A 26,844-nucleotide genomic window follows, 5' to 3' on the forward strand; every position below is an offset into this window, starting at 1 on the left:
AAAAATATGTCCCAATGTGTTGGTACAGCTGCTGCCTCCAAGCTGTCATGACAACTGTAGATAATGGGCCACAAACAGAGCTCAGCTCCTTGGGTCTTCTGGTTCCCAGACCCACACATGGTGCAGCTGCAGGCTCTCCAGCTTTATCCTGGCAGGGTTATTAGAGGAGCTGGAAGTTTTCATGCAGCTCAAAAGCATGAAATGGAGAAAAGGATCTGGGAAACTGAGTCCTTCAGCAGTACACTTGCTCACTTTTAACACATGATGCACTGGTGTAAAGGGCAGTCACAAAAACCTGCAGCTGGAAGACGTTGTTTCATCCAACTGCTCTTGTGTTGAGGCAGCTCAAGGAAGTGGAAGTGTCTCCCTGCCTTTGGGGAGGACCAGACCAGACACCCACTGAGAGCTCAGCCATGGTGGGATGCAAAGGAAATCCACAGGAGGGAGGGGGCTGGTGGGGATCTGTTTTGCAGGGTGAGGCTGGAGAAAACCGACAGTGTGAAGGGGAAAGAAGAGAAGCACAAAAGAGGGCAAAGAGAAGCTGATGTTTCACAGAGCTATTGCACTTCATGGGCACAGCACCGAAGAAACTGAGAAGGGATTTAGGACAAGAGCTTTTTATAGGGTTATAGTGCGGGATAGGTTAGAGCCCAGAGAGGTGGTAAGGATAGGAAAGGTATGTCACCCTAGCACTAAGGAATGTTTTTTCCTTCAATGGCATTATATGGAGCATTCTGCAACAGGGAACTGAAGAATGTGTTATCCTTCATGCAGGCATCTGGCAGCAAGGAGGAGGAGGAGGAGGAGAGGACAGGATGCAGCAGGCAAACAAAACCTGCAAAGGCAGGAGGAGTTTCATGATATGTGGTGAGGCTGGTCACAAAAAAGGGAGTCAGCTCCCAGGTTTACTCATTCAACACCCACAAATCAAGACAGGACCTGGGAAATCTGTGATGGCTGCACGGGGAAGGGGGTGCGTTTCTCTTGCATTTCTCAGACTTTAGCTTGGTCCTCTCAACCACATCACGGAGATCAGCCCTTCTCTCTGTCCACTTTTCTTCCCCTGGGTTTCCTCAGGCTGGCAATAAGGCCTTTTTGCTAGTCCCTGCCTTCTTCACCAAATGCATAAATTGTTTCTAAGCGCCTGCTATCAAAGGAGGTGGATATTAACACTGTAAAGTATCTTCTACATGCAGTAAGACACTAGTCAGGAAATAGCATGTTATTAATGGACTGAAACAGCAAAAATGAAAAAAAGTCAAGTGTGCCAGGAGTAGGTTCCCAGGCTCTCGCTTCCCTATAAAGTAATGAACAAACGTCCTTTTATAAACTCATTGTCTCAAAAGCTTTTCAAATGAGCCCAGTTTCCAACCCTTTTCAGTCCAAAAACTGCAGAAATTGAACAGAATGTACATTTTTATCTAGTATTTCCTCTTCTCTCCTGAAACTTCAAATTCTCACAACTGACAACGTCAAAAATATTGTTGTCAGCAACAGCAACCTGATGAGTTTTAAATAGGAGAAAATACATTTTGCAGGCAAGGTGAAGGATGAAGTGGAGCAGCGCACTTTATCTGCTTATATCTGAAATACAAATTTTAACACTTCCCTACAGAAGGCAGTAGCTCAGTGGGCTGATTTTTTCAAAATGCTCCAACAGAGCTTCTCTTCTCCTTAGGAAGAAAAAATGTGTCTAAACCCACAAAGCAAAACTTCTCAGTTGTGAGGTTAGGGTTGAAAATCTGACTCATTTGCAGATTAAAACACATCAAACAGATGCTGAATTGCTGTGACTGGTTAACCTTCCTCTAGCAGTAAACTGGAGATGGAACTTTGAGATATATCAGCTACACAGGAATGGAGAAGCGCAGAACAGTCCATATATGAAAATGGTCATGGGGAGATCTGGGCCTTGAATGTTTTCCAAGCCATAGCTTAAGGAGCAACTCCAGGAGGCAAAACCAGTTGGTCTGAGGCAACTGAGCCAGGTACTCCTGTTGGGAGGAGGCCCATCAGTGGGAATGTCAGCACTCAGCACAAAAGGGATGGCACCTTGAGAAAGCTGGCGCTCCTCAGCAACGTGGCTGAGGTTCAGCCAGATAGGTCCAATCCTCAGTGTCTAATCCAAACCCCAGCAAAATCAGTAAACATTTTTACATAAACTTTTAATGGGATGGGGATAAGCCTTTGGGAAGAATTAAAACCACATTCAGAGCATTTGGCCTTTCATATCTGGCACTGCACACACTTCCTTCTCATAAAGAAAGAGCTTGTGGGAATCCCAGAATAAAACTAAATACTAACCTCATGAGAGAGGGGAAAAAATAAGCCTTTGACTTTCAGAGCTGACAACAGCACAAGTCAGAAAAAGTCCCTCGTCTCATCACATTTTCCAGTGGGACAGTCACAGCAGTCAGTTCATGGTGGGTGTTATGTGAGATCCCTGTGCTGGTTAAATTAACTTTAGGAACCCCAGCAGTCAGTTCAGTGAAGGACTCAACTGCTGCTGATTTCTTGTGACAGTCCAAGGCCAGGGAGAGCATTGCTGCAGGCAGGTTCAACGTGGCTTTAAATGATTAATCTGAATCATTATGTTCCAGTCTGCAAACTAGCAAAATAAACCAAGCTCGTTTTGCTCTGAGAGATGTGGATCTTTCTGTAGAGAAAACAGACCACTGTGGTAAGGTTTGTCCTTGACTGACCATCATTTAAATGTTTTGCAAAACAGACATGTCTTGTACAACAGGCTGCATAATTCACACTGATGAACATGCAAGTAGGACAAGATTTCTTCTGCTTTGGTTTGTGTCATCCACTTAATGCCTCCCTCAGGCTATGGGCTTGTCTATCAAAACATAAATGTCCTCTCCACTTGTCTTCCACTGAGGACCTTTGCACAAGGTGTCCCATTCCCAATCCTTACAGCAAAGGGCTGACAGATCTCGTGCAGAGAGATAGGAGGTAAATACTTCCTGTAGCTTCATGGGAGCAGACAAGTGACATGAGCATTTCCTTCTCTTCCCCAGGGATTCTGCCATGCCACCTTCTCAACTCCAGCCAGCCCAGATGCTGTGACACATGCCAGGAAACCAAACCTGACCCAATTACCTCTCTAACCTCAAGAGAAGCTCAAGAGAAAGACTCATCCATTATGTGATTCCTCTAACCATGATGGATTTTAGTCAAGGGGTGAGTGCTTCCCAGCGCCCGGGGCTTAAGCTGTACATGAATAAACAAAACATGTGGCCCAGCAACTCATTACTAAATAAAGAGGGTAACAGCTGGGCTCCATGGCATCCCCTTAGGACTGACACTGTACTCACCATGAATGAAGTAGCCTTGCTCCTGCCAGATGAGAAAGGCGTCTCCTACTGCCGAGAATATGAGTCCCGCTAGGATGCGGCTGGCACTCCGGTGTGACACTAAGAAGTTAATTCCATGAGCCAGAAGGAAAACCCACAGGCAAAAGATGGGCAGACATTTAATGAGGGCACTGAACCAGGAGGGGCTGGAAGTTGGCAGCCAGAGGACAAAATAGACACAAGTGGCTTTAAAGAAGGGGACCAGTTTGGGGCCTTCGCTCTTCACCTAAAGAAAACAAACATTGAAAAAAGATAAATTAATAGGATCATCAGAAGCATCAGTGGAATAAACTTCATAACAGAACTGTCTCCTTCCTTTTGAAAGTTGCTCTTCCATATACTGTCAGCTGGCAGTGTTCCTACCCCAAGAAATGCTGGTTGAACTTGACCATGATCCTCTGCCTAGACCTTTGTGACTCTCTCTGCTAAAAACACTTCTTGGTTGGCAGGATGGGCTTTAGATGGTGGATTTGGAAGAAGTTTTAGATACCTTTTCTCTTTATTTGTTCCACTGAAAATATTTAGGCCATCAGTCAAACTGCTCCGGTGCTCCGTGTCACCTATCATGTGTTTAGACTAACCCTTTTTATACACCTTTCCTGGAGCTGTGGAAATACTGCATGCCCAGATATACCCCAGCAGCAAACAAGCCAGCAAAGGCACAAATCTTCTCTCCCATTTTCACAAATCCACCTGCTTAGCCGGCTGCAGATCACCCTGAGGATACAACCTCTCTCCTAACCCATTCTTTCTCCTGCCCTGTAGCCTCATGCCTGGGGCTTGCTGTTGGCATCACGAGCTTCAAAACCCAACACATCAACCTCCCAGGTGAGGATGTAACTTCCTCGGCTGACTAATACCAACATCAACCACATGTGGCTTTGTTCTAGCATTACACTAATAATACAGTACCCATATTGCAGGAAATGTTTTGACTCAGGGCTCTACTGTGTAAATACAGACACAAAAAAGCAGCACAAGCACTTGGCTACTCATAACAAAGCCACGAAGCAGGGGCAGGGCACAGAGCTACAGACTCCACAAGCTGGGTCTGCTCTTGACAAACACTCAGCTGAGACTACTCTGCACAGTGATACGTATTGTGTTCACTTGCCCTCCTCACATTTCTGCATTTCAGTGCAGGTGGGGAAAATGCCACGTGAGAAACAAAGCTATGATTTTATTTGCTCCCTGGAGAAGAGCTGAGGGCCAAAACAAGGAGCAAAGGAAAAGACTGTAACTGTTTCCATGCCTGCCTGAGCTGTGTCCTGGAGTCTTACAGGCGGCTTGTTTCCTCTTGCACCTAAGGCAGTGCAACCCCCAGAGCTCCCCTGCAAGCAGGGGTTCACTCTCAGTCCTCTCATTTCTTTGGTCAAGCAAGATTTATTTGCTTCATATCACAATGACTTCCCACTACTCATGGCCAGAGCCCACAGAGGCCTCCTGCCTCCGTGGAGGAGGACATGGGAAAATTTATTGGCATCCAAAGTGATTTTACACTGTGAAGTCCAAACTGGTCTTTTGGTTTTTTCCCAAACAACTTGATCCTTTTTTTACTTCCTGCATCATGGGACATTGCCATGACCAGAGTCCATCTTCCTTTGATGCAGGGTGCCTTGATGCAGATACCTAGAACAGGTGGAGATTGCACAGGAAACATTCCATGCCTACAGTGCTCAGGTCATAATCTCATAAAAATTCCAGAGCTTTTACGGGAACAAGCACACAGAGTCAGGTGGAGTTGGAAGACAGAGGCAGAGGCAATGGAGGGCATCTTCACATGCAGTATTTACAAAGGGAATGCAATCTCTGAAGCAGTGAGGCTATAAATAAAGGGCATCCCAAGAAGACAGTGCCTTCAAAATTTTTCTCACATCTGATGGAAATTTCCCCAGCATATCAGCAGTTTCTTGGCAGTAAGGTATTTCATCATACATTATTCATACGCTATTGCCAACACAATTTTTAAACACTCCATTAAACAACCAGGCTACACAATTCCCTAACAAAAGGACATCAGCAAGCCGTTAACTTTCTTGTATTACATGGGGAGCTGTCATGAGTCCTCTACTTAGGCTGTCTAAATTAATCACCATTTACTACTCCTTGTCTGCGTTCCTTGGGAAAATTCTGGCAGCAAATAAGAAATGAACTTGAAATAAAAGTCATAGAAGCACATCTAGTCTCACAGTACTGGGGTTGCCTGCGAACTATCAAGTATTGTAGGGGAGAGAGTGCGTAGAAGCATACAGGAGGGTATTTGGGTTAATAAACATGGGAAGCTTTATTTAATACCTCATATTAACAGAAAAACGTCTGCTAGGAGCAGTTACCATTACCATCACAGCTTGCCCTCCCCTGTGTGCACACATGATGAGGCTTGGTTTTAATGGTTTTAATTACACTTGTCATTTCCCCAGGAACCTTGCCTTACTGAAGCTAAGGTACACACTTGTGCAGAATTATTATATTTGCTTGGTAAGCTTAAAATTACCTTTTCTCACTATCTGAATGTGAATTTTGCAAGCCCAGAAGCTTTATTTTAGAATAATGGTTTGTATTATTTCCATCCTAATGATAATTGAGGAATTTTTCATGCATAAGAATTATAGAACCCTCGTGTAAGAATGACCTCATACTTCTGTAAGGGCTACAGGTCTCTAATCATTGACACTTTATTTCTTTACACTTTTTTCTCCAAGTATACTTCACATGAGTTATTCCCAGCCATGCCCTTGCCCATCACTGAATGCTGCAGCTCACTGGAGCCTCTTCTATGGCTCTGACCAAGATGAGAGCCTCATGAGTGGCACTGGAAATACTTTGGAAAAATCCTCCAAGAAAAACTGAGGCAACCAGAGGGTGAGGCTGGAGATTGTCCTCCATTTGGTCATGTGGCAGAGGCTTGGAAAGAGGTGATGCGGCAATTTGCCACCTGAAGGACAAGTCAAGACTGGTATTGGAAAACCATGTACCAACATGACTGGAAGCTGTGGCTTGAGGAAAGCCAAGCATATAATCCATGACGGGATTGGCCTGTACCACAGGGAAGGGAACATTATTTCTTGGCTGTGTGGATAAATTGGATTAAACCACCCATTTCCTTTGTCCCTGTGTCTCAGAGTTAGAATGTGAGATGGGGCTGGAAAAGGAAGCACTTGATGGAGGTGACAAGATCCTTTTTGCTGATGTGTGTGATTGTCATGGCTTTAGGCTGGGTTTCACCATTTTGTCACAAATTCTATTGCATTTTTCTTCCCAATTCTTTTCTCCTGCCACTGCTAATTTACTCTGTGCTGAAATGCAGTACAGAAAGTATCTTGAGTGCAATAACAAGGCAGTATTTCCAAGTTTTGAGTTTCTAAACTGAGCAAAATTCAGGGCTTTTTCTTAACTGCTATGACTACTAAGTTACTTAGAGTCTTTTAAAGTTAGTTTAAACTGCTGTAAAGCCACTATCTCTGTATTTGTAGAATTACAGTAAAAGTATTATTTATTAAATTATCTGTATCTAACCAAATCCAATTAAACCCTCCAAGACTTGGGCAGACTAGGAGGAAGTTGTGTCTTGGCTCTCACCAAGATGCCAGATGATCTCCAGAGGACCCTTCCAATCTCAACTATTCTGTGATTCTGTGATCTTCAAACAGAACATGGTACTGGCACATGGAGCTCTCTGGAGGCTCAGGGCTTGGATATCCACCTTCCTAGGTGTTCATAGGTTTACAGCACCCCTTCTTGTTTTGTCTGTACTCATTCTGCTCCAGTTTGAAATACTGCTGCATACAGCCTGTGCTGACTGCTGCAGGTACATAACCAAGCCAAAATTTACACCTGGCTCCTCTACTCCAGAATAAGCCCCATCCACAGAGACATTTATAAGACAGTGCCCTGATTTTCTTTAACATTTTGGAGACAATTGTCTGTATCTATGTCACAAGTGGGAAAGCAAATCCAGCTGCCACAGGGAGGGAGACATCTTCCTCCTGAGGCACAGAAGAACATCAGAAGCTTGTTGCATTAAAATGCTTAAGTTGGACAGAGTTCACTGTTCCTAAGCCTTGCACTGATCCCAGGAACAATGTGGAGTATCAACGAATGCTCTTCTCTCTGCAAAGTCCCCTAAATCAGCCTGCACAGAAGATGAGTATACAGACACCAGCTGTGTGCCAACCTGCTGTGGGGATATGGCTCACACCCACTGGGCTGCAAAATGCTGCTTTCCAGAAAAAGTGCTGTAAAAATAATACCCCAGCTATTCCACTGAGCAACACTCAAGCACAACTGTGTGTGCTGGCCAAAAAAAGCTGGGCTGTTGTCCTCCACCCAGCCCTCCCATCAGCCTTGCACCATTTTGTGTCTGAGCTGCTCCTCCTGGCTTTTGGCATCCAGCATCATGGATCCTGCCTTGGTTCTACCCTACTGTGACAATAGCTCTCACCCCCAGCTGTGTGCCAATAAATATTTATTTGGCTTTGTTGCCATGTTTGCTGCCACTGCAATCCCATGGCCCCTGTTTCTCAATGTCCAGAATATGTGGCTCTCTGCAAGCCTCTCCAGCTCTGCTCTCCTGCAGGAGCAAACATGCTCCAGGGGGACAACCGATTGCCTATTGCCATTTGTCAAGGAAGGTACTGGCTTGTACATGTCCCAAGTTGCTCCTGAATAAAATACTGAAAATAAGTGCTTGTTATGAAGGGTGGCGAAGAGTTACTGAACCAGCCAGTCAACCTGCCTGAAATACTGTGTTAGTGCAATATATCTTCGCAATTAATAAGAGGGTTTATGTTCGTGCTGGAGATGCCAAGGGCCAAGCATCCAAGGCATATGGCTCCTGAACAGGCTCCACATGCTGCAGGAAATTCAGGGTGATAGATGAACCCTCCTCCCCACAAGTGGAGACAAGATCGTAGAGGCTACATCTAAAATGGATTTGTAAAACAGCAAATAAATCACCCAGAAGATGGTACATGATTTGCCTTTGGAAGAATTTGTGTGCTGATAATCCTGTCTTCATCGTGCTTATGCCATGCAATGAGTTTTGCCAGGTCTTTATTGCAGCTTCTGGCACTCCCCAGCACAACTCAAGGCCTCTGTTTCTCCCACAGGGGTAATGCAGTGAAACTCAGCACATGCTCAACTGTTCAGTCAGACCTGTTTGCAAGGGGTCAAAAAATCATGGTTTTGTCTGACAGGAGCCTCTGTTGTTCAGCACAAGCCAAAATAACAGGACTCTGTCTGAATACTTCCAGCCTTCAAAAGGACCATTCTCTCCTCCCAGCTCAGACACATGAGTGTCCAAGGCAGCTCTTCCACCCCCAGGGTCTCTTCAACTCCTGCAAAATAGGGCTGATTTGTTGGTTTTTGTCATTCTTCCCTCTACTCCAGCAGCCTGGGTACTCTCTTCCCCACCTCAGTTAAGCAAAATAAGGTCCAGCTGTACTTCCAAGCTTTGCTCCACAACAGACTAACACAGGGTTGAGAGCTAGAAATACCTGACTTCTTTTTCTTAAGACCAAGCAATGGCTATTTGCCAGAAAAATACAATTAAAAAACTGGCACAGGCCCTCACAGTTCTTGGATTGTGAACTCAGCTATATTGCTGCACAAATTCTTGGCACCAGAAAAGTCACCCTTTGGTGGAGGCACAGAGGAGCAGGCAGTGGGTGAGGATCAATCAAACTGGCATCTAACAAGGGCCCCTGTGCACAGCCCTGGGCTGCTCCAGACACAGCTGCATGCAGGAACAAGAACCACAACAAAACTTATTTTCACCACCAAGCCAAAATGCTACCCAACTAGCATTTACATTAACACTCAACCTAATCTCCAGTTTAACAATGGAGGGGATGAAAAGCTGTCAGCACCGAGGTTAAAACCTTCCAGACGAGCGACTTCCCCTCAGATGCAGAGAGAAGCACGAGTTTCCCTGCAGATGCCTGGCAGCAGGGCAATGTTTGCCTGTGCCAGCCTCTCCCAGGTGGAATGGCAGCTTGACTCCCCGCAGCGAGGCAGCACGCCTGGGCACCACAGGGCACGGCACAGCCACCCAGCTGAGCATCAAAAATGGGGTGGTTTGTGCCAGGAGAGCCAGGGAGCACATGAACGAGGCTCCTCGTGCTGTGACAGCGCCGGCAACACGAGATTGCAGACACCACTCTTGCAGCGTAAGTACAACAGTAGCCCCGTCTTGTCTTCAGGTGCTTAAGGGAGAAGAATGCAAAACACGCTGGGTGCTGAGCAGTCACACTGACCACACTCACAGGGCAGCTGATGAGGCCAGGCTGGCTCAGCAGCCGCTGTGACCTGGGAGCTCTCGGACATTGCAGCTCTCTGCTGCTACACCCGTAAGATAAAAAACATGCATCTGCAGACACCCGGTATGTAAAAAGTCACAAATGGGAAACTGGGGTCTCGCCCTCAAAAGACTCCTTGCAGGAGGCTTTAGAAATGTAGGGAACAGTCCCTCAGGAGCCTGAAGTAGATTTAGGTGGTTCTGGAGCCAAGGAAATCACCCCACTGCACCAGGGCACAGCTTGTGCCACGTATTGCAAGAGAAGCCCACTCCTACTTCTTGCCTTTTAAACCGTGACTGCGCAAAGCTCTCTTGAGACACTGGACCACGGTGTTCCCTCCAGCAGTTAAGGAAGTTACAGTATCCATAAAGTTATCTCTTGTACGGAATAGAAGACGAAATCCTGTTAGCTCAGCTAATGAGCTATGCAAGTGTCTCTGGGACCTTCCTGCACTACCCAGGACCTACTGCTATTAGGCCAGGCAAAGATGTCAGATACTGCTATACCCACCAGTACCTTACAAACTCACTGGGGTACCTGCCCTTGGCTTTCTGGGACCGCAGGGAAGCCTTCAAGGTGGTGAAGCCTTTCTTTAGCTGATGTTAACTCACAAAAATTGCAGACAAATACATTTCACCCTGAACTCAAGACTCAGCTTGGAAGTACGTATTTTTGCTGGGGTTTGGTTTTGGGGGGTGGCTTTTCTTTTTTCCATTACCAGTCATCTGTCCTGTCTACTAAACTGGCACACGACCACAAGCAGGGCTATTTTAAAAACCTCTTCTTGACCTGCAGTACTAATGACTGACTCTGCATCTGTAGCAATCCTATAGCTGTCAGCAGTTTCAGAGAGTATGGTCAATAACATGCCACTGCCAAGGACTAACAATGTTCAACTAGTCAAGAGTTCAAAAGTCTCTTCAGGCCTGCAGGGGCTGTCAGAGACTAGTGCTTTCAGGGTAGCTCAATGGCTCTCAGAAATGAAAGCAAAAATATAGTATTTGCCTGCCAGCATCTTATCTCAGAGCAAAGACTGCTTTTCTCTCCTGAGATTCCAGATCTTCCCTTTTGTGTAGCAGAAAGCAAGCCTCTCCAAACATTTCCTTTGCTGTAACACTCACAAAAGAACCCCTTGCAAATGCTTAAAAACCTGAACCACAATGGGTCTGTCTTTTCATTTTGCTTGTCAGAGCTGCAGTGCTGCCACAGCAAGGGCACACACCCTTCCTCAGTGAGGTCAGGTGGAGCCACATCCCTACTGCTACCCTGGACATCAGGAGCAGGCTGCGAAGCCACAGGGAATTTCAGAAGCCAGGCAGCCAGCACCCTGAAATGCACAGTTGGTACCTGTCCTAGGCAATTCCTCTCAGGATGGGAAGGGCAATTATTTAGCCTGTCACACTAGAATCCAGATAAAAAAATTCTACAGCTTACAGAAAAGTCTGCACAACTTATCCTGGGGAGGGCTTCCAGACCACAAGCACGCATTCTCAGGAGACTCATCATTATTTATATCACACTTTTCTGTGAAAGGAGTGCAGACTTCTGTTGCCCAGGAAGAAGCAGTGTTAGGTGAGCCCAACAGGCGAGCTGCAAGGCACAGAGCCAGAGCAAAAAGCAGCACCCCCGTACAATGCCCATTGCTACAGACAAGTGCCACCCACTGACATCTGCCCCAGAGCTGTGTGGCAAAACTGGAGCCTCTCTCCAGTCTCTGGTGCAGACCCAAAATAAAATACCCCAGGGAGTGCTGTCAGTTCTTTCCTTGCCAGCACCAAGGGCAGGCTGAATCTCCAGGTAACAGCAGAGAGGGATCTGCATAGACAGTGCTTTGTTCCCAGGGCTGAAGTCCATCTTTTGCCTGCATCTCCCATCTCCAGCCCTATTTGCACCCCACAAACCACTGCAACATTTATGTACTTGTTGGAGGGCCCAGCCACTGTCATTTCGCTGTGGCAGGGGGGATGCATGGAAGAATGTCTACCCAGGGAAAATGGGCACTCGGCAAAGCTCTACCCTGCCCCATGCTGCTTTGCCACCAGGGATTGGCATTTGTGAGGGAAGGGAGGCCCTTCCATCCAGAACCAACCTCTTCAGCAGAGAAATGTCCTTTTACCTACAATCTGTGGGGAATAATGTGGGTCTAAATGAAGGGCATTGCAGGAGCTGGTGCTGCCACAGCCCTTTGCAGGAACAGCTAAAGAGCCATTAGTGTAGCCCAGAAGGCAGGTGGCACACAACAGGCTGTACCAGCCCTATCAGCCATTGCCAAAGACATGCCAAGGATGAAACCGCCTCAGGCATTCAAAAGGCACTTTTGCAGCTCACTTTTCTGGCTCACACAACAGACTGCTGCACACCTGCCAGAGGTGAGGCTTTTGCAAAAAGAACAGGAAGGAAGAGCTGAAACAGGAGGGGAAGGCAGCTGCCAGTGACTGGGAAAGCTGGTGGCTCTGCACAAGAGACTTTCACTGTGTGAATCCTCACAAGGGGCTGCAATAATACCAGCAAAAGCAAGTGGGGCTGTGCTGGGAAGCCCAGGAGGCACTGCTCAACTTGTCTTATGCCTATCAGGAAACTGAATGAAAAGCTCTACTCTACCTGTGTATCATGTCCTGCAGCTTGAAAGCTTGTGAAATACTGATATTAAAGAAAATCAGAAGGGAAAAATAGCAATGCATCCCAATAAAGATGTGTATTTAGAGAGGTGCTGCTCTGGTACCTTAGAAAAAAGCAGCAGCCCTCCTCATGTTATCATGGGATCGATATGCTTATGAGACAGGAAGGTGTTAAGGTCAAAGGATGACAGCAGAGCCACAGATTTTATTTCCAATATCTATTCTTGTGTCAAGATTCTGTGACCTGGATAAGTCAGTATCACACACAACTTACCTAAAGACAAATTGGATCTTCCCAGCCAGTCTCAACAGATGTGGAATGGGCAGGTGCAAACACTAACCTGCACAAACACTAACCCATGCACTCCCAGGACTCACACTGATACACCAAGGCTTTCACTTGCAAAACCCCTGCTGTAATCAGGCTGCATGAACAAATGCAGACCACACTCACATATGAGTGTACAGCTGCTTACCAGGGTTATGCCCTTTATATTGAAGGTGCAAATCCAGAGATGCAACCAAGTGATGTGGAAACTTCATAAATATCAATTAAGTGATAACCTTGTCATCACACTCCTTTTATATCAGGGTTGTAGGGAAAAGCCACGAAACTTGCTTAGTTCCTCCTGCAATGGAGCACAAGTCAGCACTAATATCCATGCCCTAAAAAACCCAAAAGACACAAGCAAATAAGGATACAGTAGCCAAGCCATGGCCTCAGCCCAGTTCTGCTGGAGCCATGGGAGGCATGTAAATCTGAGGATCTGTCTGGTGTGCCTAGAGTGTCCTGAAAAATGAGCAGCTGGCTTAATGTCAAACTTCTCTCAGTCTCAAGCAATGATTCAATCAGAGGCTACTTGCAACCAGCAGAAATGCACTCATTTTGATACATAACAGGAAATTTAATGCCTGATGCCAAATGATGCCATATCTGCCTCCAAAACTGGTATCTGGTGAGAAGCAAGACATGAAACTTTACCATTCATTCAAATTTAACAAAAGCCTCAAGGTCAATTTGGTAACACAGGTTGTCTCATCTTCCCTCAGTTTTGGCAAGAACGTCTTGCAGTAATCTACAGGAATTAGTGTTTGGGAGAAGACTAGCCTGCTGGTAGAAACACGGCATTTCCATAGGATCACAGCAAGGTGAATCAAAAGAACCACCATCCTCACTAACAGGCAGATTTGCAATACAAGAGTCAGCCTTGCAACACTGACTAAACGCAAGAAGAGATGCAAGTTGCATTTATCCAGAGCAAAACTGGATCTGTGCAACTATTGAGTCACAGGCTGCGGTGTCAGCCCCTGGGCTCTGCTGGTGTCTGAAATCCTTCCCACCCCAGAACACTTGAAATCTTCAGGAAAGCTCTTGCCCAGCCCATCTACTGCCTTTCAGCTCTGGTGGTGTGTAAATTCCTAGACATAGTTTTCTGTGCCGTGTCACCTGGATACTTGTTCACGTCCAGCATTACATGGAGTGATGCTCTGGACTGACACATCTGTCACACAGAAACCTGTCATTAGCTGAAATGCTATTTAGATTATGGCAGTATAAGAAATGGATATAGGAAGGGCACAAGCAGGCTAGAAGAAGGAATAACCATCACCCTAATTTTGTGTATGTTGCAGTAAGCAAAATCTACATCTCTGTTGTAATGACAAATCTGCTGGGCTTTGTGTGACATGAAGGACAGTAGAAAAATTAAGTGTTGATATAATAACCACTTAGGCCTCCAGGAGGGGAGTTATGTAACTAATAATCTTTTTGCTGTTCAAGAGTTCCCATATGCTAGCAGAAGATGGGTTCCTGATGCCATCTTTTTCTAAGAGTCTAATTTCCCTGGAGTTATTATTTCCTCAGCACTATGAAGTTACCCACAGAGAAGATAACTTTGGCTGTTCTGCCGCACGCAGTGTATTTGGATAGAGATACTTGGACAGGAAAAGAGAACGGAAGAAATGCATCTCTGTCCTTTCAGAGGAGTTATGTGTAAGTACAGACTTCTGAGCTGGACCCACAGTCTTAACGCACAAAGCACGCTTTGAACAACAGGCGCGTGTGCCTTGAGTGATATACTTGGGTTAATGAAGCCTTTAATCCACAGCACTGCCTGCAGCAGTGATCAGCACTGCCTGCTTAATGCTCCCTCCCTGGCACTGGGAAGAGCGTGAGAGAAGCCCGCACTCTCCAGGCTCCGCTAGCCCACCCTCCCCTAGCAACAGCTACAGCAAAGAATGTCAATGTCACAGCAAGAATGCACAAGTTCAGTCTGAGAAAATAAATCGTGGCATGTAACACTATGCCTGGGCTTTAGCTGGCATAAATAAGCACAGCTTTTTGCTCAGTAGGACCAAAGTTTTTAGACTTCTCCCAAAAGGTGGGACTGACATAAATGTTACTAAGATCCAGCTAAGCTTTCCTAAGGTGATGATTCCCTCCCTTTCTTCAGTGAGCTCACGTTTAGAAATATTTTCTATCACTCATTTACATTGGCTTGTTTTTTACAGTAGTGCCGTATTTCCATAATTGTCTATGCAGTATATAAATGTGCATGTCTACAAGCCTCCTGCATAATAAAATCCCAGTTTATGATGCATTTAAGTAATGGGGGAAATTTCAATGAAAGCAACAACGTTGCATATAAACAGAGAACAAGTTAAATTAACTGTAAGAGTTACTTCTAACTTAGGTGGTTGATAACATTTCATTCATTAATGCACAAACAATACATCCTCTCTTGAAGAAGCAAAGGCTGAAATAGTTCCAATGTGATCTGGCTTTCTTGTTTTCAGCAGAAGTTTGAGGATTATGGAGCACCCTTTCTAATAATAAATGTTTAAAACTATGCTTAGACCTACTACTGCTACAATTGCCCATAGTGCAGAGTCTCTAAGCAACATGATGTACATCAGCTTTCCATACCATCTGGATCAGTGAGGTTTGAACCCTGTTCAGAAACACAAATGATACCCACCCAGTTCTCCAACCCTATTCCATATTTCTTGCTGGTGAATATCTTTCCAGACCACACCTTTCAGGTATTTTGCCCAGTTTTTGCAAGTCACCTTTATACTCTGTCCCAGTGATGTCCTGCATCTACCCCGAGGGCTGACAAAGGCTGCTCTCAGGAGGGTGCTGCTGCTTCCCACTCAGAAGGGACAGGGTCAAGGGCTCCACTTCCTTCATGCAGTCAAAACATCGTATCCTTTCCCAACCCAGCTATCTCTGTTTAAAGATGCAAATACACCAGAGAAGGAAAGGGAAGGGATAGGGATTGTTAAGATATGGATTCTGGGCAATAATCTGTCCCGAGGAGTGTTTCACCTGTCTCCCCCATATAGGGCTGTGCTAGCTCAAGTACAAGTCGGGTGCAGAGGGAATGTTGTAGGGATGAGAGCCCCTAGTTCATCTTGCTCTAAAAGACACACCAATAACATCTATAACTGCCCCCCCAGGAGACCTACCCTCAGCCAATTAATATCTGTATTTCCCATGCCCTGTTTTCCTCAAAGTGCTGTGGAGCCCTACACTAAGTTTAGCCCTAACTTTAGGGACGAAATAGGGTCCCTTTGAGCAGGGAGCGTTACGTAAACATCAGAATGACTGCATGTCTCCAGGCTCATCTCCCACACACTTGTGGGTCCCGCAATCATGGTACCTGCTGGGCAGAAAGGTCCTTAGGGCAAGAGCTATCTCCAACAAGCTCACACTAAAAACTACTTAGACAACAGTGTTGGGTGTGGGGGGAGCTGGACAAAAATCACTAACAAGTGCTCTTTTATTACAGTGGGAGCAGTGATGACTGAACAAAAATGGAATTAAACCTCACATATCCATGAAGCAAATGTGCTGTTTATCAATACTGTGCTCCAACTGCAGGCTCTCAGCCCACATGGCTTTATGCAGAAAAAACAGCTCTTAATGAGAGCAGTATCAAGAAGAACAATTTTAAAACAGGATGCTCCTGCTTGCCTAGCAGAGTAAGCAGTGAAAGCTTCCCTCCAAGGTGACTTCCAACCGGAGTGAGCATCGCTCACCAGATGCAACAGGATGGCAGACAAATGCATCTTCCCTGCCACAGCCCAGCGCCATGCAAGTCTAGACTAACATCAGCAGGACTCCAGGGCTTTATCCCAGCTGAGGACCTGGCACAATACGTTAAAAGGTATTTTGGCACCAGGCTTGTTTATTTGTAGGCACGGTCCCCGCTCAGCACGTATGAATTGTGCAGCATCAGAGACCACAGCTTGACAAGCTCTGCACAATGCCGTGGTCTCGCCGTGTGCACCAGGCAGACATTCCAAGCCCTGCAGGCAATGATGCACACCTGGCAGCCGGCACAAACAAGCAGTCATAGCTGTGATCTCTCCCACGTTATTCTCCATGGACCGTGCCTCCTTGCGTGGTTCCTTCCAGCTATCAGTTGTACAGCAGATTTGGAGCTCAGGGGTTTTGACTCTTGTTACAAGAGTGTCCTAAGGAAGGAAAGAGGGGGAGATGCAGGAGAGCAGGCTGTGTGTAAGCAGCCAGGGCTACCTGCTGCAGTACTGTACAAAGGCCATCGCTTTGAGAACAGGAAGAAAAATCCTGTCACTCTCAGACATGCTCTTCTGGTGTTCTCCCCATTGAGGCTGATGCTGCAGTGTGCTGGGAGAGGACATACACTACAGACAAATCTATTCCTCTGGCTAATTTGATTATGCCTCAGGTGCTGCCCCTCCAGAGAGTCTTCCCATCATGTCATGGCAGCAATATCCATGCTGGCTCCAAAGACCTGGACTATCTATGCAGCAAAGGCAGGGCAGCACAGAGATAAGGGCTGGGCCCCAGGGTGAGCACCCGGCTGTGGCCAGACCGATGGCCACTGCCCTTCCCTTCAGCAAAGACTTGCTGGAGGGAGCCCACCAGCTGTGGAGCCACCCTGCTCCTCACCCCCATCCGTGCAAGGGCCACACCACGCTCACAGGCAGCACAGGTTGCCACACGACACCGATTCCAGCCACCCTTCCCAGGCCACGGGACAGCCTGCGTGGAGCAGCACGGTGCCCTCCTTCAGAGGAACAGCGACATGACAGCCACTGACAGAGATGTGCAAAAAAATGCTCCTCAGAACACTGAAGGCTTCCAGATCTTTTTTTGTGAGCTGTGTGCAGGATCATTCGCCCTCCCCTCTCACCTCCACAGCAATGGCAAACAGCTGCAGCTCTGATCATAGCTCCCAGTCTCCTTGTCCCTCCAGCTCCCCACAGCTTCCCACCTGCATTAGTTGCCTTCAGTGAAGTAAATTGTTCACGTCAGGGATGCAGCCAGAGCAGAAATGTGCTTTGTTACGTGTCAAAAGGGCAAGTGAGTAAAGAAGAGGTTTTTTCATTTTCCTTCCCAAGTTACCTTCCTAAAGCCTTCCGGTCTGAACTCTGTACACCCTTCCCAACACGTACTCATGCTTTAGTGATTTGCCTCAAAGCTTGGTTGAAATAACACTCTGCAAGACCACCTTGATGCACTATCCTTGCCTCCTGCAAGCTGTGAAACAAATCCTGTCTGTTTTTGAGCCATTCCAGTACTGTCCCAACATGAGATTTTACTTCCAAGATACACATACACAATTCACTATAACCAAAAGCATTACTGAAGGACAAATTTAGCTTATGGCACAGAAGCACAAAGATACCAAACCTTTTAAACTATTTTGGAAAAGCATCAAAAAAAATGTTTGGCACTACAGTGTTATAATTTCCAAGCTACTTCCCTCTGTCTCTAGAGATAAAAGTCGTCCCCAGGCTGCTGATGAACTTACCAGGTACATGTTAATAACTGGGGGAAAACTGATCCGAACTATCAGACAACACAGCCTGCTGTGCAGAACTGGCAAAGCAATTCAAAAGTTTTGAATGCCGGCTTTGTGAGTTAAAATCAGGACAAGATTTCCACCTGCCAGAGAGTATGCAATTGCCTGGCCCTTAACCAAAGTATTTCAAAACAAGATGAGAATGGATCAACAGGGAACCAGGATACCAGCAGTAGGTGTTCAGTGCTGCAGCAAAGCACCAGGAAACTTTCCCACCAACAGTTATCCTTACAGCATGTGTTAGGCTGCTGGGGTATTCCAACAAATCGCTCACTTTCTAGAAAGGGGAATTGCAAAGCAGCGTATCTAACAGTGCAGCTTCTCTGCTGTTCTGGCAGTTCTTTCAGCATTGAAACAGCCTCTGTTCACCTGCAGGGGCAGTTCCTTGTATTACTGGCACAAGCCACAGCTCCTTCAGTTACCAGCTTGATTCCATCAATCCAAGAGTTCTGCTGCACACATCACCTACTGACAGGAAAGCAGTGAGTTGCTACCTTATTGCTGGTTATGTTAATTAAGCATCGTGACTCCCCATGAGACAGGCAGGTGACATCAATCCCAATTTCATGTCCTTACGTGGTGGAAGTGCCAGACTGACTTGCAGACGAGACGAGGTCTCAGCGAGAGGTCACCCAACCTATGGAAAGGTCTGCCCCACACGGGGATCAACACATGCCTCAACCCGAACCAGGACTTGGACAGCAAAGCCACCTCCGGATGGCGAGGCAGAGGTGCCCGGAGGGCAAGGGAGGCCGCGGGGACAGGAGGATGCTGCCGCGGCGCAAGCCCAGGGCAGCTGGGGCAGCGCCGCTCTGAGCAGATGCAGTGCACGTAGAGCAGATGTACTGTGGATGTTTTTAAAAACACACATGACAAGAGGAGGACGCGGCGGAGAACCGCCCGGGCAGGCGCACCGCTGGAGCAACAGCTGCCGGGGGAGGCCGGGGTGAGCATCGCGAGGGGCGGGGGTACCCGCCAGCGGTCGCGCTCCCGACGGCGGCAGTAGAGGAGCGCCCGCCGCACTCGGGGACAGCACCGCGGAACAGCGCCCGGGCACCGGCCGGGAGGGCTCCGGCCGGGAGGGCTCCGGCCGGGAGCGGGGACACCGACCGAGTGCCCGTGGGAGGGGGCGCGGGCCCCGCCGCCCCGCCCGCCGCGCGGCCCGCACTCACCACGGTGACGGGGGACACCATGTCGGCGGCGGGGCGCACTGCTGCTGCTGCTGCTGCTGCTGCTGCTGCTGCTGCTGCTGCTGCTGCTGCTGCTGCTGCTGGCGGCGCTGTGGCCGTCGCCGCTGTGGCCGTCGCCGCTGTGGCCGCTGCCCAGCCCGCTGCCCTGCCTGCCTGCCGGGGCGCTTTTTTAGGCAGAGCTGACGTCACTGGAGCGGGGCCCCCGCGGCGAATGCGCTGCGGGGAGAGGGAGGGGGCGGCCCCGGGCCCGCCCCGGGCGGGCGGTGGGGAGCGGAGCGGGCGGTCCCGGCGGTCCCGGGCCCGCTGTCGGGAGGATGCGCCCCTCGCTCGGCCCCGGCCCCGGCGGCGTCAGCGGCGCCTCCGCCTCCTGGCCGAGCGCCCTTCGCAGCCGGCAGCGGCCGGGCCGGGCCGCGTCCCCTCCCCGGGGGCGGCCGCAGCGGGGCTGTGCCGAGCCCTGGGAGCTCCGGGGCCGCTCCGCGCCAGCGCTGCCCGAAGGCACCGGTGGCCCCTTCAGCAGCGCGGGTTCCCCCCGGGCCGAGGGGCGCTAGGGCCGGTCCAGCGCCCGCCGCCGGGGGCTCCCGCCCCGCAGCGCCTCGCGGGTGCGGAGCCCCGGGCCGGGCACACGGGGCGGGACCGCGTCCTTCGCTCCCGCACTTCACCGGTACCAGGCGCTGCGCGGGAGGCAGCGCAGCCCTTGCCCCTCGCTCTCTCCCAGGCCCCGCCCGTCTCGGCTCCCCGCTCTGCATACCTGGTCGCCTGCCTGTGGCCGCACGCCCCAGTCCCGGCCTCTGTCTTCCCTTCCTGTGGCTTCACGCCTGCCGCTCCTGCTCCTGCCCTTCCTTTCACGTCCCTATTTCTTTTACAGTCCTCTGCGGCCTTCCGCTCTTTCTCCTCCACCTTCACTCTCCACCACTCCATGTTTCCATATATTTTGCTTTTCAGGGCCTTCTCTCATTTCACAATTGTCCCCTTAACGCTTCCCATCATCTCCATTCTAAGACCACAGGTCCTTAGCAAACCCTCTCCCTTGCAGGGCTGGCTGTATTTTCCAGCCCTGTTCCTGCGTTCCTGCTGCCAGTGGCTGGTAACGGCCCCTGTGCCCTCCCAGGACTGGGTCCCTCCCACCTTACATCCCCATCCCCAGCCTTCTGCCAAGGTCGTTCAGAGGCTGCAAAAATGTTGGTGTTGGCACAAAGACAAGGCAAGGAACATTTAATGTGGGATACGAGAGAGTGGGGTGCATCAGTTCAGACTTACTAAAGTGACCCTGGGACTACCTTCAGTTTGTTTTTACTTGAGGATTAATATTTAAGGTTGCAGGAAGCCACTTTACATGTAATACGATCTTGCTCACAGGTTTCACTTCATGACAAAACAAACAGGTACTTAAATAGTAGATGATTAAGTAATTTGCTATTTGCAGCCTGAGCAAAAGTCACGTTCAGTATTTATCACATTAAGGGAACACCTTCTTCTATAAAGTAAAAAAAAAATCAGTGCAATTCTTTTGCAGTCTTTGTGCAATAGATTGGTGTTTCTGAGGACAAAATGCATATGAACAGCAGTCCTGAGGTCCCACACAGGCAGCACGATTCCTGTCAGTAGAGATGTGTAAATAGAAAGGGCAGCGTTTGGCCCACCACCATCTGATGGCACCAAGATGGATGCTGCAGCCTCTGCATCACTTACCACCCCAAGAGGGATTTCTGCCCAAAAAAAAGACCCTGCAACTCTGCACTATCAGACCAGAGAGGCATTGCAGTGAAATCTGTGGCAGGTAAACCTCAATCAAATGAAAGCAAATTGTTCTCTCTAAAGCAAAGATCTGGGTGGCCACAGCCAAGGGATTGAGTGCTGATCTAACAATTTCAGTTAAAATAGTTCATAGGGCAGTAACAATTTCAGTAAGCAAGAGGAAGGTAAGCTTTCCCATTTTGGGGGAAGCTAGGAGAACTAAAGGGGAAGAAATTTCTAACCTTTTCATGATAAAGACTTTGCCCTTCTGAAATCAAGGTCCCTAGCAGAAACAGCACGAGCACAGAGGTATTTTGATGTTCAGTGATGCAGTTCATTTGCTACTATACAGGATTTCCAGAAGGACCAATGAACTCACAGAACTTGGGCTCCTAATTGCTTTTGGAAATCCTACTGGGACCTTGATTGTGTCTTGGCTTTTCAATATCTTAAAAAAAAAAAAAAGTGCTCTGTGGTCCCTAGCCAAACTGTTCATCTGCTTATCCTGGCCTCTCTGTGATGATCCAGGGCTGTGCAGTGAGCAGGGGCATGTTTGCATTTGGTATTGTCTCTTCTGCTCCAAAGTGTGAGAGGATATTGGGAAGAATGCAGCTTTAGATAAATGCTTTTTATTTCTAATGCAGTTTCTGTCTCTAATGGCTGCCAGCTGAAGCTTTGCCTGGTCTCACATGTAAGGTATTTCTCTGTGTCATTGACACAAACATTCAAAATACATTAACAGCTCAGGGTGGGTTTTCGTGCGATGTTATTATCTCAGAGAAGCCTGTCAGAAATGAAGGGGAAACTGTGTGCATGTCCTGACTTCCCCACCTCAAACAGCCACTGGGAAACTCAGTCTCATTAGTTTTGCTTGGGAAGGGGTTGGCCTTATGGGATTTCCAGACAGTTCCTTCCACAAAAAATAGGGACTCAGAAGCTTAAATGGCAAATAGGGTACTTGTATGTAATAAAGAGATGGCTCATATGACAAAGATTTTACAAACTGGATATAAGCTGAAAATTTGTTGTTGTTTATTTAAAATTAATTTCATGTGACTTGCAAGATTATTCATGGACTATGTCCATATTTCTACTACAGAAATAAGTGCTACATCAATGGTAAGTAGTTCCGTGTAAGTGAGAGACACCTCGGAGTATAAATTAGGAATTTGGATAGAACAGAAATGGTTTGCATATCATTTTACATTTTGTCTAAATAACAGAAATATTTTACATGTAGTCTAAGGTAGGAGTACCTTTGAATATAAACTAGGAACTTGGTTATTGCAGAAAGATTTTACATTCTGTTTAAATGCAGGCTCTGATAGAAAAGACCCCAGCTCAAATCCATTTCCACTGTAGAAACACCAAGCATCAGATGAGGAAAGGAGAAGGGATACAGGATTGATGCCATCGTAACACAGTCAAATTTGTCTTGGTCTGTGCATGCCATGCTTTTGGTGAGGTTTTTCTATTGATAGTGTTGCCGTCTCCTGTCCTGACTAGTGCAGGCAAGAGGGATCTCATGTGGCTCATCACAACATTTTCTTCTGTATCAACTTCAGGAATTGAACAAAAAATAGAAACCAGTTCTAATTTGGGGGGTGTGTGGTATTTTTAACTCACTGTCAATAGGCAAACAGAGAGCAGTAATTACATGAGCATAAATTTATGGGGGTTGGGTATAGCAACACAAAGCATTAAGTATTTCTGTGCATGTTTGTACTTGAAAATACTTCTGCTGGGCCATGTTTGTGGTGTGCAGGGGGAGAAAAGACAGCAAGAGAAGTGTGTTTATTATGCAGGGAGGTTGTCCTACCTCCAGCAATGGCTGGAAAAGCTGCAAAACGTTTCTCACATTCAGGTGCCTCTGGAATGAGGGCTCGCGTCTTCTCTCCCTCTGAGGGAATGGGCTCTGTCAGTGGGTCATGGAGACATGTGCTTTGTTTTGCACTTTCAGATTTACTATTAATACAAAAGTGACTGGGAATTAAACTACTCAAGAACCAGAAACAAGTGTACTATTAAGGGCTGGAGAAGTTTTATTTGAATTCATCTCTGTGAGATGCTCCTGAGCCAGTTTCTTGCTGGCTGCTCTAAACACAGCATCCCAGTTCCTGGGGCAGCAGTGTCCATGTCAGCTGCTGCAGGATACATCCAGTGTGGCTTTCTATTTTGTCATATCAAACTTGTCTGGACCTGTTTGTGGTTTGTGTACTAGTCATTGCACAAGTTCCTGATGCTTTTCATGTCAAGTAACCTGGTGCTTTCTTCTTCACGTGAGGAGATACTGGGCTGTTTTCTTTCTGTACAGATTTATTTCCTGGTCTCTAAAGAAATGCAGAAAGTGCCTTTGCTTCCCTCGTGATGGCAATTCCCATACTGACAATAAAGTATTAAATTTAGACAGCAGAATTAACATCTCAGTGAAATAAAGGGGGGACACTGCAAATTCATGTCTCCTGAGAGCACTTTTTCAGGCTATTTACTGAACCAGAAAGGCAACATATCTATTTATAGGCTTTGTATTTGAAAGTTTTCTTCTCAGGCTTAAAACCACTTTGCTGTTTGGACTTAATAAATGCTCTCTGTGTGTGTCCATGTTTATGGAAAAGTTAGTATTTCTAGGGATGAGTATGTGTATAGCTAAGAAGGATCCAGAGTGCAGGTCCATTATGAGAGTTTGCTTGTTTGTGACTGGTTTATATCCTAGTCAGCATCAAAACAAGTACATTATAATCTTATAAAAAAACATTAATAGAGAAGGAAAAACAGTCTCCATTTTAAAAAAAATATTATATTCTACAACATGGAAGTAAATCACAAAATCTAAAATGTTTACAGTTTATCATAGAACCATAGAATGATTTGGGTTGGGAGGGACCTTTAAAGATCATCTAGTCCAAAGTCCCTGCCATGGACAGGGAACTTCCCACTATATGAGGTTGCTCAAAGGCCCATCCTTCCTGACTTCAAACACTTCCCATCTTGGGGCATCCACCACTTCTCTGGACCTGTTCAAAACCATTCTAATCATTAAAAAAAAAACTTCTGTATATTCAATTTAAGTCCACTCTGTTTCAGTTTAAAACCACTGCCCTTTCTCTTATCACTACAGGCCTCAGTAAAAAGTCTTTCTCCATATTTCTTATAAACTAAGGGGCAGCAGTAATGTCTCCCTAGAGCCTTCTCTTCTGCAGGCCGAAAAAACCCAACTTTCTCAGCTTTTTTCACAGGAGAGGTGTTCAAGACTGTGAATTCCACCAGGGCGGGATCGCTGCAGTCCGATCTATCACCAGTTTTGTCATCTCTAATTAGCTGATCCCCGTTGATAAGCAACAGGACTGGTAATGATTCTCCTCTGATCAAGCTGTTTGTCACCTGGATTAAGAAATCATCCTCAACACCCTCCAAGAGTCGGCTGGATTGCTTACAGCTTACTGTGCTGCTTTTCCAAGAGGTACCAAGGAGTGCCCCAGCAGGATCAGAGCATGGGAGCACAGTATTTCCTGGGGTCAAAGTAAAAATCTTCATCAACAGCTTCCCTTGCGCTGGTGCCCTGCAGGAAGACCAAACATGAGGTTTCCTTTGTTGGCTTGCCCCTGAATTTTACTTATAAGCTCTCAACCTCTTGATCACTGGTTTTTAAAGATAGTTCTGTGTGTTTGATCTATTTTTTCACATGTCGGGCAAATACCCTGCACTCTGTCCTTGCCTGTGCCTTTTGGACAGTCTGTAGGCATTGACTGCAGAGTTCTGATGTGGTTACAGTTTCTGTTTCTTACTCAGGTACCGGGTTAGAAACTCACCAAAAAGAGCTCTGATTTATCTGGTGACCAATCCCCTTGTGATTTAGTGATATCTACAAGCAGGAGGTAGTAATAGCTGAAGTATCAAAACATGCAGGAAAAGAGGTAAAGGCTTGTCCTGGGAATCATCATCAGATGATTTGTAGGAAAAAGCATGATGCAATTAAATTATTAGGTTACAAAACAGAATGTAGGCAGGGCAAATGCTTTCATGCCTATTTTCATTAAAGCAATCAACTCATGGTGGGGGAGAAGGTTTAAGGAAGAAGAGGGAGAGGATCCCAACTTGGGCCAAAGCTGCTTGCTGGTGGTTGGAGGATGAGACCAACTTGTGGTGGCACTTTAGGTTTTGGTAGGCTTATTTCCATCATGAATGCATGGTGTCACATGGGATGAAGGCCAGCCAGAAGCTGGGAGGGGAACAAGGAATTGGCCTGGAAAAGGTGGATGGTGGTCATTAGACCATAGTAACCTGATGCTGTTCATGTCATGTTTTCAAAAGTGACTGGTGGCTTTCAGAGACCATGGTCTAGGTACCCTAAGTATCTAATTTTCAGAGAGCATTTTCAGAAGTTCTGCTCCGTTCCAGGATGCTTTCCAGTGGCCCACCATAAATGGCAGTCTCCAAAGTCACTCATCCCTTCCAAGTCTTGTCTGTGGGCAACAGGCATTTTCTGGATTACTCTAAAATCAGTCTGAGTCACTAATGAGTTCAGATGAAGTTTTTTACCACTATGTTTATTTAAAGCCAATTGCTGTTACATTTCCCAGAGGAAAACACTGCCAGCACCGTCAGCAAGCAATACATTGATTTTAAATCAGCAAGACTGCCATTGATCTTAGCAGCTATTTATTGCACATGTTCCCAGCAGCCACTTTCTAATGGAATTTTAACAATTTAGTGGGGTCAATTGAAGGTCTTGAGGAAGCAAGGGAAAAATTTGTCTCCTGCAGGAAGTACCTTCCTAAAACAGTACCTTCACTCGCAATCACAAGTCAGACTGGTGCGCTTCTCAAGTTTTGGTGAATCCTGATGATTAATTTTCAAGACATACACAGTTCTTATTTTATTCAGCTTGCCCTGCCAGTATAGACACAGTTTCACCTCTGTCTGATGAATTTCCTGAGCTGCTGGCTGCTGGAAGCTGGGAAATACAAAGCAAATATGTCTGGCCTCTTGGCTTCTTCTGGAGCTGCACTGGCAGTCTTAGGATAGACAAACCCTTAGCTTGGTGCAGTACATCTACCCTTACACTGAAAATACTGGCATAAGAACTGGTCCAAACATGCCTCTCTTTTTTCTTTTCTACAGAACTTGGTCTTTTTCATCTGAATTAAGGTCTTGCACCAGGACAATTTATTGTTTGGGTATGCCATTTCCAATGGTTTAACAGGAAGCCAAACATCTTCTCTCTCAAAAACTACGTTAGTTGCCATTTTCACTCTGTTTTCTTGCGTGTGATCTCAGCTCCAAAAGTGTCGCATGGATACACAGGCAAAAATAGGAGGAGTAGGAAGGGAACAATGATTGTTAAATGTTTAAGAAAAATTATAGTTTATCATAAAACTGAAAGGGATAATAGTGCTTGGTTTGGGGTGGGAGGAGGTGGCTGGTGCATGCTTTGAGTCAGGCTGGTGCCCTGCCCTCAGTGCCAGGGTTCTGTTCTGGAATTGCCACATGCACAGTGGCTCCTGCTGGGGCTGTTACATCCCTGTGTCACTTGGGCAGGCGTCCTCACCCCGCCTGGCAGGCTGGCTCTGCACTCTGCATGGCACACAGGCCACAGACACCCTCACTGAAGCCCACGGTCCCAGCTATTCCTGAGGAAAGACGTTAAGTTCAGACCTCCTGAAAGGCTTCCTGAGATCTGTACAAATAGCACAACCACACTTTTCTCTGCCTCCTACACATGCATGATGCACGTTACCTAAAAGCCACAGGTAACACAAGCACTTGGCAGGTGCCTGTAACTTTACCTGAGA

General features: G+C 46.9%; 1 protein-coding gene and 2 long non-coding RNA genes across 3 annotated transcripts in view; 2 read left to right on the plus strand and 1 right to left on the minus strand.

Annotated features, from left to right (window-relative positions):
• LOC120410105 overlaps positions 1-10,306 on the plus strand; it is a 27,279-nt gene extending 16,973 nt beyond the window's left edge. Inside the window, exon 2 of the long non-coding RNA XR_005602053.1 lies at positions 3,027-10,306. This is a non-coding gene — a long non-coding RNA (uncharacterized LOC120410105). The remainder of the gene's footprint in view (positions 1-3,026) is intronic.
• The window catches only part of TMEM86A (transmembrane protein 86A), a 26,629-nt gene extending 7,056 nt beyond the window's left edge, over positions 1-19,573 (minus strand). Inside the window, exons 1-2 of the mRNA XM_039552991.1 lie at positions 19,301-19,573; positions 3,324-3,588 (exon numbers count right to left, since the gene is read on the minus strand). Coding sequence (XP_039408925.1) covers positions 3,324-3,588; positions 19,301-19,321 — 286 coding nt within the window. The 5' untranslated portion in view covers positions 19,322-19,573. The remainder of the gene's footprint in view (positions 1-3,323; positions 3,589-19,300) is intronic.
• LOC120410106 overlaps positions 18,867-26,844 on the plus strand; it is a 15,250-nt gene continuing 7,272 nt past the window's right edge. Inside the window, exon 1 of the long non-coding RNA XR_005602054.1 lies at positions 18,867-19,074. This is a non-coding gene — a long non-coding RNA (uncharacterized LOC120410106). The remainder of the gene's footprint in view (positions 19,075-26,844) is intronic.

The sequence above is a fragment of the Corvus cornix genome, chromosome 5 (genome assembly GCF_000738735.6).
Source record: "Corvus cornix cornix isolate S_Up_H32 chromosome 5, ASM73873v5, whole genome shotgun sequence".
In the NCBI taxonomy this organism is placed as follows: Eukaryota; Metazoa; Chordata; class Aves; order Passeriformes; family Corvidae; genus Corvus; species Corvus cornix.